Raw genomic sequence first — 16,164 nt, forward strand, 5'->3', positions numbered from 1 at the left:
TGCTCTCTTAAGGTTACAGCGCGAGTGGGAAGTGTTTGGGCTGCCCCCAGGCTCCTGCCACTCTACGCCAGTGGGGCTAAAGAGGTTTGTTTATTGGGCACACCTTGGCCTGACCTCAGAGAGCTACTGGGACCAAATATGTGATTAGCCTGGTGTTAGCCCAGAGCGCTGGAGCTCGAACAGCCTGGAACACGGCTCTCCCTGCCCACCAAGGCCTGAGCGATCGGGGGTCCTCGCCATAATCAATCACCCACTCCATTGCCATACACCTCTGCAGGGAGAAAGATGGGCCCTCCTAACTTGTTGCTATCTTTGTCGCTACTCCTAAAATGCTGGGCGATTTTATTTAGAGCTGCCCTTTGGCTCGGCAGGGGGAGATTAATTGGTGCTGCCTCTTTCCATTGTCCCCGATGGGTCTTTGTAGGCCTCCTGGCATGCGAGAGCAAGACACAGCTCTGCTGAGATGCATGGGGCCCAGCAGCGCAGGGTGCTGTGTCTGCTGTCATGCTGCACAGGCTTGGCTGCCCTGCATTCTTCTAACATTATTTTCCAACTTCAGGCTCACGCCCTGTGATTTGGTCTGACCCTGTGCTTGCTTCTCATTACCACAATGTTAAGTCACAGCATCCATCTTTAGCTCAGGGTTGATATTCTCTCTCTCTCTCTCTTTCTCTCACTCTCTCTCTCCCTCTCACTTTATTTCTCTCACTCTCTCTCTCCATCGGTGTGATCCTGCTGATGAGTTTGGCACTTCTATGTCACCAGCTGTGACCTCTGAAACTGGGCTCCGTCTTATTGGAACACACTGGAAACCTACAGAACCCTGCAGTATTCTAAACCTCAAAATGCCAATTGATGACTTCTGATGCATGAGGTCAAAAACTGTTGATTAAATATTCAGTTATTAATTAGCTATCAAGTAAATGTCTGATCTGCCTAAAAAAATATTTTTAGGGTGATTTTTCATGTTTTATCCAGGAAGGAAACCCAACATATCTAATATTTAACTGCAGTCCTCTTTTTATGGTTAGCATTAAAAAAAAAATCTTCAGTATCACTTGATAATTATGTTTGTCTGACCTTTCTGCAAAACCGAGTAACATCCAAATCACTGTGTCTTAATAATACAAGCAATAAAAGCTTGTGAGTTCCTTGATCCACTGAATCAAATCTGTTGTTCTTTTAATAGCGGCACAACCTCGTGATAGCTGTTTGTGGGCAAGATGGAAAATGGAAAAATACAAAGTGCTGAGTACATAAAGGGCCTTTTTGCAACCAGTCATTCTTAAAGGAAGAGTGTACCATTTTTACTCTTTAAAGAATATTAACAGATTCCAAATACAAACTAAGCTGAAATGAAAGAAAGTGATTTAAGGGTGAATTTGCTGATGGTCTTTGTTCACCGTTTCTGAGCAGAAATGGGCCGATACTTCGCTGGATAGCTAAGCAGCTATTTCCAGCCCAGACTGTCATTGCGGGAGTGTGTTTATAGCTTCTATGGGAAATGATAAAAGTGAGTTGGCGTGGCAAATGGCATTTCATCTGTTATACCGGAGTTCCTCGGCCTCATTTGGCTCGACGTTTTTGAGAAGCCTTGTTAAAGCGGCCTGGCCGAGCCGTCTGTCAAAATACACTGCGGCTAGATTCTTGTTAGCTGAGGTGACTTTAGTGAGCATTAGCCACTGTGGTCTCTCTATATCTGACTTGCCAAGTTGGGACAGCCAGACCCCTTGATCTTTCCGTGGAGGTCTGATTACTTTATTTCTCCTGAGGCGGGTTGAGTTGAGGGAGGGGCTGACTGGACAGGTGCGCCATGTTGCCGGACCCCTGGGCCAGCTGAGGTTAAGTGGAGGTTAAATGAGCTTGCGGAAGGAAACAAGCTTTGAAAGTACACAAGCACCTGGTCCCTTTTGCGGGACTCAAAAACCTGCCCTTCATCTACAGCTGAGAAGCACTCACCACCAAACCTGAAACGAATTAGCAGTGGTATACTCTTAATAAGCATTATCAAAAGTGTGCAGTCGAGTGTGATGTGTGTGTGTGTGTGTGTGTGTGTGTGTGTGTGTGTGTGTGTGTGTGTGTGTGTGTGTGTGTGTGTGTGTGTGTGTGTGTGTGTGTGTGTGTTTGAAAAAGACTCACCAATGTGGCTGCGGTGTGATGAGGCCATGCTCAGTTGCCCCCACAGAGACAGCAGACAGACGGCGAGCAGTAACACTCTCCTGCCCACGCACCGCAGCTCTCTCTCCCGCATCCTATACACACACACACACACACACACTGACAGTTAGATTCCTTTCAACAACATCAACATCAACAGCAACAAAAAAAAAACCTGTCTGATCACAGTCGAATTCCAAATACAGGTCAAACATACACGCTTGTGAGCCCAAAGCTCACTAGCAGAAGCACCTTTGGCTTCAGCAATCTGAGCAACACCAGATTACTTGTCTCTCCATTCTCGGCTATTCCATCAATCATTTACTGTATGCTCTCAAATATCAGCCTCTGAATCAGATGCTCTTCAGATGCGTCAGCCCGTGACACAATCCTTCCCTGTGTTGGTGGTCGGTTCTTGGCTGGCAAACACAGTAATCTTGATATACTATCAAGGGCTGTTGGCCAGTAATTCCCCCTCTGTCTTTGTGAGGGGTCCAGGGAGACTCAAACACACAAAAGCAATCAGAGGCTCATCTCTCTGCCGGGCCAAGCCTGTGTTCCGCTCGTAAGGGGAAAAACAATCTCGACATCGCAGGCATCCTTTCAAGCCCTCTGCCAGCATATCTTATCAAATTAGTGCAAAGATGGGTTTCATGCACTCAGCTCTGGGTCTCCTTGTACGGCGAGGACATATGAGGCTCCCGCATATGTTCAGACGAGGTCTGGAGTTTCCACTGACTCTTGCTACATGCATGAGGGGGGAAAAAAATCGCAGCGTCTAAATAATTCAAGAAGTAAAAGCTTGAGATCCACTGATCAGATCTGTTGTTCTTTTAATAAGAGCATGGCCTCATGATAGCTGTTGGTGTGCGCGCTGGAGCAGTACAAAGTGCTGAGTCCATCATGCTTTTTGCAAGCAGGCATTCCTGAAGGAAGAGTGGACTATTTTTAATCTTTAAAGCATCCGTGCCCTCTCTTAACAGATTCAAAATTCAAACAGCTTCCTAAGCTGCAATCAAAGAGTGATTTAGGGTTAACGTACAAATAGTCTCTTTACTCTATTTATTCATTCAAATAGATTCGTAAGTTTATTAGAAAATGGTGCAATTATTTCAAGCCCACGGAGTATTGTCAGTTGTATAGTGCCTATAGTTTCTAAAGTGTCAATAAATATTACAACTGGGGCGTTTATTGCACTCATAAAAATAAAGCACAACCTCACTGCTCGTCTCCAGGGCTATGGGTTGATAGCCCGGTGCGAGGAACGCTCCGTGTGAGTCGAAGGGGCAACTGGAATATCACATGGATGTTGCAAGCTTCATAAATGCTTTTTAAATAAACATCTACGATTACAAATACATTTAGCACCATTTTGTTTTATGACACATAATCCCAATGCAAGAAGCTGAACGTAGCTCTGTTCCACCCCAAAGAGGATACTAATGTTGCAAAATACAGCACACAAATAATGAAACACGCTATTACTTTAATAAAAAAAATTATGATAATTGTTGCTTATTCAGAAACACAGAGAGTAAGCAGGCACTTAAACCTTCAGCTAAAACCATTGTAGAGTTCTTTGAGTTGACTTTGCTCAGGCAGAACCTTAAGATGTCTTATAAAAGAACAACATTGTTCTTCCTGGCACTGAATACATGCAATATTCAGCCCTTTTTTGTGTTGAAATATTCTTATTTTTTACATACTTCACTAATAATTTATGCTTTACTTTAATTGAAAAGGGAATATTCAAAGACTGAAACTGTTAGTGGGAGAATATTTCATGTTATAGGCTTATAAGAAGGCAATAGTATGATAGCATGGTGTTTTGATAATTTGTAAAATATTGTATGTATATTGATTATAAATATCCGTTGTGTCTGTTTGTGTGTTCTGTAGTCTTGAACTTGCTCTGTAAGGGCTTGTTTGCATGCTCTAAGGGATCGTCCCCAAAACCTGCCACCATTGCTCACACCTTTTACTTTGCCGGTGGGCAGAAAAAGAATCCGTGTCCTTACCCTAGTGAAGTAAAAGACCACAATTCTCCACTGTACAATCTTCCCACTCTTGATTTTTTAAATCACTCACACTGAATCACCTTTATGCTAATACCAAGTTGGAATTCTTTTATTATTCAGTCTTATTATTAGCCCAGAGTCCATCGACAAGTATGGGGTGGCTGTGCAAGACTGAGTGAGCCTCTCTGGGCTGCCATCTTTGCTCCCATCATGGGGTTACTTCAATCATCTCTAATCAACAGGATTAATTTTAGACATTTTTTCCGGCGTTTTCAACAACCCCCAGTAGCTTAGCCATGGCAGGTGGTCTTTTGCACTTCAAGTACATTAAAAAAAGCAGAAATCTTTTTGCTTGGCAAAAATCCAAACTACAAAGCTTTGAACCATGACTTTTCAGGGCTGGTGCAGGATGAGGCTAGCCCATGTCTAGACCACTCGCGTCTGCCTCATGGCTTCTGTCTCCTAGGAGACATTTCTCCTCTCCACATCCATGAAGTGTAAGATATCATCAGTGTTTTAGTCAAATCCTCTATTTAATCACTCGGTGTGGATACAATGAGCCTTTGAATTGCAGTTTTTTGAATAGTGAAAATGTGGATAGGCAAATAAAGGAAGTTACATACTTTGTTTTCATGAATTTGTGTTTCTAGTTAAGCAGAATATTTGAATCTTTGTTGCTGCCTCTAGAAACCTTAACCTCTGTTAATCCCAACAGAACATATTCATAAATACAATGAGAGAACACTGGAGAGCAAGACACACACAGCTGTAATTACTATCATTATTATTATTACTATTATTATTATTATACTATGAAATTACATGAACCTACGTGTTATTAATGTAAGATTAGAATGCCATCAATGCAGCTCTCATAAGAGCAATATTAGCAATGTTCCTTCAAACTACAAAACCTTTCACAATTTCACTTGCAGCGTCTATAACTCCCATTGTTAATTTTTACCCCACCCCCACAGCAACAGCTCATTTCTCCTCTCACATTAACAACACAAAACCCAAGACATCGGTCTTTTGGTGAACTCTCGTTGGGCGACAGATGTTTCAGTTGTTTCTGTGCCTTGCTCTCCTGATGCTGAATTCATTACAAGTCCCACCTCACTTCCTTCCCCTCAAATTCAGTTCTGCCTTTCTATAAGTGACTTACATTTCAAGCAGGAAAGGGTTATGCGCTAAACTTTCTGCATAAGTCTGTTAATGGTGTGGAGCACTCACATCTAGACGCTGCTTTCACTGTTATTGAGGATTTCAACAGGGTGAGTCTGAAAAAGGTTTTGGTCAAATGTAGCCACCATGTTATTTTTCCCACTCAGGCTGAGCTAACACTGAGACACTAGATCACTGTTACACCGCACTCAAAAACAACTACAAACCCTTCCCCCAGTTATTACAGTTGCTCTGTTACACTGCACTCAAAGACAGCTACAAGGCCATTAAAGCTGGTCACGCCCCCAGTTTCCTCTGCTTACATACAGACAAAAGCACAAACAGGTAACACAGATAAACACTCATGTCAGCGTCAAACTTCAAAATTAAACTTCAACCTCCAACTCTAGGGCTCTAGACCACGCTAGATACGATCTTCAATTGAAAGCTACAAGGGTCTGACCTCAAGCTCCTGTTGAAATAAAATGCTCAATCCCAGACTACAGAGGTGGGAAGGCCTCAGATGTGGATCTAATGGGTTCACTATCAGATGAGCTATACTCCTTCTATGTTCAATTTGATGCAAACAACTGTGTCCCTACAGTAAAACTACCAGTGGACAGTGGTCAGTGCCTGATGTGCCTAACTCCTCTAGGGTGGTCAGCTCACACAAGGGACCTGGTCCAGATATCCTCAATGTGCCAGTCAGGGAGGTTTTCACAGACATCTTTAATCTCTCTATTAGACTGTCTGTGATTTCTACATGGTTCAACACGACCACCATTGTCCCAGGCGTCTAATCAAAACCCATTTTTTCCCTCCCTTCTGACTATCATAGATCCTCTCCAATTTGCATACTGCACACATACCAGAAGATGCCATTGTTTTAGTGATGTACAGTGCTTATCACCAGTATAATAAACACCTACAGGAGAATGTGTCACGTTACGGTCCCCGAACCCTTCCTTTGGGGCGTGTGTTAACGTTGTCTGCATCTATTCGTCTGCGTCAGTGTATCTCCGTGGGTCTTGTCATTATCCGTTTCACCTGTGGCTCGTCTCGTCATCACGTGGGGTTGATGTGGTCTGTCTATTTAATGTGCGTTCGCGCAGTGTCTTGTGCTCGTCGTTGTCTATGTTCTGCACGTCGTGTGTGTGTGCTGAATGTTTCTCGTGCGCTATTGCGCAATCTTTATGTTAAATAAACGTAACCGTGAGTCAACCAGCGGATCCGTGTCTCTTCCGTCTGCCGCCGCCCACCGTTACAGAATGCTGTTCTAATCATAATAAACACCTACTGAAGAATGCTGTTCTTATCATAATAAACACCTAAAGGCGATTGCTATTCTTATCATAATAAACACCTACAGTAGAATGCAGTTCTTATCATAATAAACACCTACAGGAGAATGCAGTTCTTATCATAATAAACACCTACAGGAGAAGGCTGTTCTTATCATAATAAACACCTACAGTTGAATGCTATTCTTATCATAATAAACACCTACAGGAGAATGCTGTTCTTATCATAATAAACACCTACTGAAGAATGCTGTTCTTATCATAATAAACACCTAAAGGTGATTGCTATTCTTATCATAATAAACACCTACAGGAGAATGCAGTTCTTATCATAATAAACACCTACAGGAGAAGGCTGTTCTTATCATAATAAACACCTACAGTTGAATGCTATTCTTATCATAATAAACACCTACAGGAGAATGCTGTTCTTATCATAATAAACACCTAAAGGCGATTGCTATTCTTATCATAATAAACACTTACAGTTGAATGCTATTCTTATCATAATAAACACCTACAGGAGAATGCAGTTCTTATCATAATAAACACCTACAGGAGAATGCTATTCTTATCATAATAAACACCTACAAGAGAAGGCTGTTCTTATCATAATAAACACCTACAGGAGAATGCAGTTCTTATTATAATAACCACCTACAGGAGAAGGCTGTTCTTATCATAATAAACACCTACAGTTGAATGCTATTCTTATCATAATAAACACCTACAGGAGAATGCTGTTCTTATCATAATAAACACCTAAAGGCGATTGCTATTCTTATCATAATAAACACTTACAGTTGAATGCTATTCTTATCATAATAAACACCTACAGGAGAATGCTGTTCTTATCATAATAAACACCTACAAGATATTGCTGTTTTTATCATAATAAACACCTACAGTGTTACGGTGGGTCGGTCCGGACGCCAACAGAGGGCGCATGCACACACACCTCCCTTCACACACACACCCACTCACTCTCTGTCACGCCCTCGCTCTCAATCGCCCGAGTACTGACACCTGTCATTAATCAGACTCGGGCTCCTTATATTCCTGCAGGTCGCGCCGTCCAGCGCTGCGCATACTTCCTGCACCCCTCGCCTCGCTTCGTGGGAAAAGTCTGCTGCAACACTGTTCCTGCCCGACGTCACTACACAGCCTTTTCTTTGCTTTAGTATTCCTTTTTGCCTGTTGTTTTGTACCGCCAGTGGCCTGAGTATTTCTGTTCATTATGGAGAATAAAACATTAGATGCTCAACCTCTGCCTCCTGCTGCCTCTAACCCCGCGTCACATACAGAAGTTTGCTGTTCTTATCATAATCAACACCTACAGGAGATTGCTGTTCTTATCATAATAAACACCTACAGGAGAATGCTGTTCTTATTATAATAAACATTTACAGGAAAATGCTGTTCTTATTATAATAACCACCTACAGGAGAATGCTGTTCTTATTATAATAAACATTTACAGGAAAATGCTGTTCTTATTATAATAACCACCTACAGGAGAATGCTGTTCTTATCATAATAAACACCTACAGGAGAATGCTGTTCTTATCATAATAAACACCTACAGGATAATGCTGTTCTTATCATAATAAACACCTACAGGATAATGCTGTTCTTATCATAATAAACACCTACAGGAGAATGCTGTTCTTATCATAATAAACACCTACAGGAGAATGCTGTTCTTATCATAATAAACACCTACAGGAGAATGCTGTTCTTATCATAATAAACACCTACAGGAGAATGCTGTTCTTATCATAATAAACACCTGCAGGAGAATGCTGTTCTTATCATAATAAACACCTGCAGGAGAATGCTGTTCTTCGTCCACAGATCTTCTTTCACCACCATCATCCCAGCCAAACTCACCACAAATCTAAAGGGCTTAAGACTGAACATTCAGCTGTGCAACTGGTTTATGGATCCCAGGTGGTGATAACTGGTGACCAAATCTCTTCCACTGTCTCTGAACACAGAAGCTCCTCAGTGACAGCGTTCTCAGCCTCGTCGTGTTCTCCCTATACACACATGATTGTGTTGCCAAGCATAGCTCATAGCTCATAGCTCATGGCTCAAAGCTCATAGCTCATGGCTCATAGCTCATAGCTCATGGCTCATAGCTCATTCCTCATTTTGAAGTGTGCAGATGACATCACCATCCTGAGATTCATCACAGATGGGAGTGAAACAGGCTACAGAGATGAGGTCAGAGTACAATCACAATGGTGCAATGACAAAAAATCAAAACTAAGGTGATGGTCACACTCTATTACCCAACAGCAGGGATGATCTGACATGATCCCTTTACAAATACACAGTGGTGAAATCTGTAGTGGAAAAACTTCATCCAGAGGCTCAAGAGCTTTGGGTTTCCCCAGAACATCTTCTCTAAATGCATCACAGAGAGCATCCTGAGAAGGTGCATCACTTATGTGATTGTCCACTTGCACACCCCGTGACCCTAACACCCTCCAGAGAGGCACGAGAGTGTTTCTACTGGCAACACTCTCCCAGTCTTACAGGACATGTTCCATACATTGTCTAAGGAAGGCCCTCACAATCACCACTGATTGCAGTCACGCAGCACGTGGACTGTTTATCAGACCTTCATTTTGCACAGTATCACAGTATTCAATCTGGAACCAGCAGGTTGAAGAACAGTTTCTACCTGCCGACCAGCAGGATGCTGAACAAACAGTAATCCAGTCATAACTCACCCTCCCACTCATCCATTCATGCCTCAACCCACACTGATAACTTCACACGCAGTCGTGGATCTCCTCAATAGTTCCCGTCACGTTTGTCCATATCTCTAAACAACATTATCACTGTACTGTCGCTGCGGTCCCAGTCATGTCTCTGTGCAATATATTATCATATTTATTACACACTCCATATGTTTAATGTATCTCATTGTGTAAACCTTTTCCCTGACATTTCGTGCGCATGATAAGTAAGATTGAAACCTGAAGTCTGAGCCGGTGAGCTTCAAAGAACACATAAACTTTAAATAGTGACCCAGGAGGCACCCAGCGGACTCACACTTATTGATTAAAGACTCGCACTGCTTGAGTCCATGTCAAGCAGATCATGACGAAACACTTCACATAACCGCTAGGCATGGCCACACATCTCTACAGAGATTTCACTGGTTACAACTGCTGGAAGGGGTCTCAGAAGGTTATGAAAACCATTGTAAACCAAACCCTGAATCCCGAGTAAAGACTAGCCTGAAACCACACTAAGGATTTGGACAGTCCAAGTGATCCAAGTTGGCTTTGGGTCCATGTGCACTGTTCAAAATTCTGATAGCATCTGCCATTTTGCTAGTACACGTGAAGTCACAGAGATATCTCCTGAAACGTCTTGAAGCCTCCCCACGTCCCACCTCCCTATTACGGATGGAGCCACCCGGGGGGAGCAGAGATCACGCCATTGTGCAGGCGTATATTCTCTGCACAAGCCTGAAACGCTTCCATATGTTGAACATTAATTAGGCTGTCATTGTGTTGTTTTTTTTTGCACACTGCAACATTGCCTCAACCACACAGGAGAAAGCTGTTTTCCAGCATGACTTAGTCTCAAAACAAATGAGCCAAAGGGAACATTTAATAAAACAATACCCATTCCCCACCTCCTACCCCACAACACTTATCCTTCTGAATACTCTATAAAACTTCTAGCACAGAAGGGAAGCGAACACCAGAGCTAGTATATGACTGAGATTAAAATCCGCAACACAGAGGCTTTGCGGTAGGAGAACGGGCGTCCAGAACGGAACTCTGTCAGACTGCCTAAACCTGCAGTAGTGATGATTGGAGACACTTTGCACCACCCAATTCCCCCGGAAGAGTGCGTCATTTTCAAGAGAGAGCCTCCAACTTTCTCCAACGGATAATTAGTCCCTTTGGAGTGGTCCTAATACAGATGGCAAGTTGTCTGACATGTTTATTTCTGTTCATCTCATCAAAACCTTCTTTCTTTTCTCTCTCTCTCTATCCCCCTCTATTCCCCTCTTCTATCCTCATGCGTGGAGGCAACTCTGGCACTTTTAATCACATAGATGTGACATCACGCAGGAAGTCTATCGGTGCATAACCTCCGGGTGCCTGTGCGGGTGGGGGCGTGTGTGTGCGGGTGTGTGTGGGAAGGTGTGGGCGTGAAGGCATGATGTCTCTGGGGGTCCCTAGGGGGACAGGACACACAGGTCTGGCGATGTGCACGCACACTTTGCAAATTCAGATCCAGACATCTGCTCCATAAAGTGGTGGATCAAAGCGTAGGAGCCGAGGAGATGAGAAACTTCTCCCAGGATGACGAGAGCGACCAAAGGGAGTGAAACGGAAGGACGGAAAGATAGAGGGAGAGAAGAGTGGAAGGAAGGGTGGAGGGGATGCACAGAAGGTGTTACAGGAGAAGAATATCTCCATTCTAATGCATAACCACCTCAGGAAGGCCTTAAGGTCCACAGCTGAGGCAATTATTGATATTGACAAGCCAGATCTCCGAGTAGAAAGAAGGAGTTTGTTGGGGTAGCTCCATTCTATATAGACTTCAGAGCATATATGCAAAACAGCCATGGAATTTGTGAATACAAACAATTGCATCGCCAGGCGGATCCTCTTAGAACAAACATTGTTTTCTACAACATCCCTAACACTACAAGGTCCACACCATCATAAGTAAAGCACCAGAACGTTCAACTTTTGAATTTTTTTAAACACAAATGATGCCACATATGGTGAGCTTGGCAGTTGGGCAGAAGATGTGTCCATGACACACTGTCAGTGTCAAACACTTCAAAGGAGGCTTTAGTTCAGTCTGTCCAATGTTATCTGATATAAGCCAATAGGAAGCACACTGAGTGATGCACTATTACCACTTGGTGACAGTTTGGGCACCCTTTGGCTAAACCTCTGGGGGTTTTGGCTAGCAATGTTTCATTACACTGTTTCAAGACACACAAAGAAGCATGTTTGATGTTACATGCGTCAGTGAGAGACATTAGAGACATGCTTTAGATTCAGGATTTGCCACACGTTTCTTCAGACCTGAAGAGAAACGAGAAACACTGAATATGACCAACTTGAATGAAAGCAACAGCTTCACTGAACCTCATTTGAATTCCGCAAGGTGCATATGGTCGCCGATGGTGCAATATGCAAACCAGAAAGCTATAAATCACTTCATTTTAGAATTACCTTTAGAAGGTTTACATGCAGTAGTGACCACGAAACTGCAGGGGATCCTGGAGAAGTCCGTGATCAAAATGACTTTTAATGTCACAGTTGCAACATTGCTGATCTCTTTCAGTAGTTCTGAGCAAGGGCAGCTGGTGAGTTCCGCCCTCTTGCTGATTGTAGGTTATGTGTGGGGAGGAGTCTGGGCCTCAGCAGGACCCCAGGTAGCCTTCTGCCACACGCCAGGGTGTGTGTGTTGAGGTGCCGGCATATTTGTCAGGGTGCTGGCATGTGTGTCCAGGTACTGGTGTGTGTAGGGGTGTTGGCGTGTGTGTAGGGGTGCTGGTGTGTGTGTAAGGGTGCTGGCGTGTGTAGGAGTGTTGGCGTGTGTGTAGGGATGCTGGGGTGTGTGTCGGACTGACACTGGCACTTCCACCATCCTCTGACCTGACGGCAGAAGGTCGTCACCCAGGGTCATCACACCGACATGACGAGAACAACAAATTCAACGCACACAAGGGCACATTGCACAAGTCTCACTTTACTCTGACTCTTGTGTGTGTGTGTGTGTGTGTGTGTGTGTGTGTGTGTGTGTGTGTGTGTGTGTGTGTGTGTGAGAGAGAGAGAGAGAGAGAGGGCACATGAGGTGCTCCTGACTCACTCTTTGCTCTCCCTGAAGACGGATGAAAGTTAAACAGCTCGGGTTCAAACATCACCACTGCAAGGACAAGAACAGAGAGCAGGGCTGGAGTAATGCAAAGTGAGAGACCCCGACGTGCTCAGAGACAGTACAGTACTAGTCAACATCTGGACAGCTGAGTATGAGCACGGCCAATGAGAAGAGAGCGCATACATTCACGCATAAGACATCAGTGAACACAGAAGCTGCAACCTACAGTAGCTCCATATCTTTGCAAACGTACAGGTGCTCAAACACAGACCAACTGCACCCCGAAACCCTCCTCGTAATTTGATCTTAAAACTTTATGACTTTTATTTTATATAATGCAACATATTTTACGTTCAACAGTACGACAGTTCATCTGTAAAGCCTCTCTGGGCCAGAAATTTCATTCAGTGAATATACTGAAGAATGAGGAGAAAATCATACTTCAATTGAAGGCAGGAGAGCTGGCGAAGCTCTGTCGTGATCAAAGGCGCGCTAAGTGGGTGTGCAGGCCTTATGTCCTGACCACACTGAACACGATGCTGCTGTTTTTGCCTTATAAACACCCTCTCCCAAACCTGTCACAGATCTAGGAACAGCTCGTACCAGTAAGACAGGGACAAACATTAGCATACAGGTTACAATATGTTTAATTTACGTAGAATCTTTCTCACACTCAAGGTCCCTTTACATGGATTCATCGAAGGGAAGGGGAAGAAAAGGTTAGGCTAGAGGCAAGATTTTGAGAAGATAATGTTGTTAATCTTTTCCTTAAAGCCTAGATTAAGCAATGTTAAACTGCTTTGCTACTCTGGTCAAAACTCTTTCAAATAATTATTACATAAAAAAACACTGCAAAGGCATGCAGCTCAAATATGTGATATATATATATATATATATATATATATATATATATATATATATATGTTTTTAATTCGTTTTCTGGGAACCATATGAAACTTAAGAAAGAATCCCTGAAAGGGCTGCTAAGCAGTGTAGCGTCTACAATACATTGTGTACTTTTCAATAGATTCAATTAAGTGTCCCACTGTCACGTCATAGCAGAATTACAATAATAATCACCTGATAAGTTATTAACCACCTTTCCAGATTCGTAGTATGATCACCAGAGGCAGACACGCCTGTGCCGTATGAGAAGGAAACCTCTCAACCTCAGCTCTGCTTGATACTAATCAAGATGAAATTCACCGACCAACACTGCAGCAGCCCCAGGCATGTAAAGGGTCTCCAGGCCGTTCTGCCCCCAAGTGGACAATAGTGGGGTAGTTGGCACTCCTGCCAACATCCTGTGGCCAGTCTGCCCCACTGGGAACATCGATGTCTCATAAATCTGACTGCCACTTCTGCTGTACCCACCATCATCATCATGCCCGAGGCCTGCTAAAAGCACTCTTGCTGTGAGGATGTTTAAGGCACTTAACCTTCGATGATTGATCAGTGGAATTCTCCTTAAGCTCACGCTTTCTTCATTCTCTCAGGTTAAAAAACGGCATTGTGAAAGACAGCGTGGATTGACAGCGAACCTTCACTTGAAGGGAAAGAACACCAGCAGCCAGATTTGCATGACATCTGCTGTTTTAGCCTTACACATGTCAGATGCTCCAGGCTGTTGCTCTGAATCATATGAGCCGAGCTTTAAAAGAGGCCTGAGGGAAAACTGTTTTTAGTGCCTAATTGAACTTCCCCAGAATTCAAAGTCTCACTTAGTGGCTTAGAACTGTCTGCATTGGACTGTTCTGTGCACGGGTCTAAAAGTAAAGTAAGGTGTTCTATTCAGACCAGAAATCCCTCATCAACGCAAACTGTTCTACTGTTCAAATGCTTACAGAACACCCTAAGGATTTCAGCTTCATTTGTGGAATGCATTGTGTATGACTGTAGGTCCTAAGGTTATGCTGTTATTGGGAATAAAGTACAGTAGGGATCCTTTCTTTCAATAGGCATTGTTTTAAAGTCTGTATGTTTTGACAGTATAGCCGAGCCATTCATGGTTCAGATCAGTGACTCTTTTTGCCTGGCTTCATATATGTCAGAATAGGGCTGTGTTGATTGATAAAAGCAAGGCGTCATATATTGCAGACTCTCGTGACCTTTAAAACTGCTGAGACAGAGTTATGACTTGAGGTGGAAAATGTGAAAATATTAGTGACAACAAAGGTTTCCCCTTCTGTTGTGTTATGGCTAATCCCCTCAGCAGAACCTTTAGCAGAGCCAATGGGCTACTATCAAACATCCCTACCACAGAGTATGCACAGTATAAGAATAATGAGACTGGGTATGCCATAGAATATGTTAAAAAATATATAGAATAGCTGACCTCAAGAGAAGCTGAATGTTTCCAACCTGCGGCGATTATCTTGATACCAGCACGAGTGGCGACATCCCTTAGCCCAGTCCTTGGAAATCTGAACATGGTGTCATCTCATGTCTCAAAGCCGTCTGGCCTGCTGCCGAACAGGTATCCTCACGGTCCCTACCGCAATTCGTGAGGCGAGGCCTCAAAGAACGAGGCATTCGCCTCACGTCTCGGAACGGGGGCCGGCGAACGCGAGGGGCAGGTTCTGTGCATCTGCGGCGGCCCTGGTGGGCCCGCCCTAAAAAGCTAACCTGCTCTTGGAACAGCGCTTGCTGGCGAACGTGGCCCCTGGCCTTCTGCATTATTCACAGCCCAGCCAGGCAGGGTTCCCTGCTCCGATTGCCGCCCCGCTGTCCACGAGCAGCTAGCGTGCAGTCATCCATTATTGACCAGTAACAGCACTGGGTGGACTGAGAGACCACGAGAGAGACCAAGAGAGAGAACGAGAGCTCGAAAGACAAGAGAGTGTGCGTGCGTGCGGTTAATACCCCAACCGACAGCAGAGCGGGAAAGGGTTAGTTGGAGATGTGGCATTTCAAGCCGCACAACTTTTGCGCCTGCCAGCTATGGGGAAAAGTGCCAAAAGATGAATAAGCAGAGAGGGAAAAGAACAGAGGTAAGAAATGAAAACAGGTAGCACGGCCGCAACGTTTTGGCACGTTGCCGTCAGACTGAGATGATCCGATTGCTGGGATCAGCAAGCGCACACACAATCCCATACAAACATACACACTTGCCTTATCGCAGGAGGGCTTCCTCATTGTCTTTTGACCTTTTTTTGCAGTTTTGTGATGCTTTCCGCTGTGCGTTTGGAGCCAAGCCTACTACAGAGAGTCTAGATGGAGGCAATGTGGATCTGCCTTCATTATATCAGTACCACTGACAGCACATCAACCATTCCGGTGCAGGCCACATCAATCAATCTTAGACCAGCAATTTCAGTTCTGTCAGGATATAGGGGAAAGATGGCTTGCGTCCATGTAGAAAGCCTTTTAGGGGGCTATGGATGGCATTCAAAAGCCAGGGCATTCTTGTTGATTATTAAAATGCAATATTCCTTTGGAGGTTGACTAATGAAAATTGTTACAGCTCTTACCCCAGTGAGATGTGGCTGACATTAATTGGATGTGTAATTGAGTTCTATGGCATGTTTGGACAAGTTTATTCTAGGAGCAATTTTGAGGCTTAATTTTAGTCATTACAATTCCAGAATCATAATTTCTGAAAGAAAAAGCCATGGTTAACCCAATGGGCGTTTCTGTGAGCGTCAACGGCTCACA

General features: G+C 43.8%; 1 protein-coding gene across 1 annotated transcript in view; it reads right to left on the reverse strand.

The window, feature by feature from the left end:
• Positions 1 to 16,164, reverse strand: part of tafa3a (TAFA chemokine like family member 3a) — a 65,736-nt gene that overhangs the window by 23,950 nt on the left and 25,622 nt on the right. The window contains exon 3 of the mRNA XM_077014201.1: positions 2,140 to 2,252. Within this exon, the coding sequence (XP_076870316.1) occupies positions 2,140 to 2,252 (113 nt within the window). The remainder of the gene's footprint in view (positions 1 to 2,139; positions 2,253 to 16,164) is intronic.

The sequence above is a fragment of the Brachyhypopomus gauderio genome, chromosome 8, assembly GCF_052324685.1.
Source record: "Brachyhypopomus gauderio isolate BG-103 chromosome 8, BGAUD_0.2, whole genome shotgun sequence".
In the NCBI taxonomy this organism is placed as follows: Eukaryota; Metazoa; Chordata; class Actinopteri; order Gymnotiformes; family Hypopomidae; genus Brachyhypopomus; species Brachyhypopomus gauderio.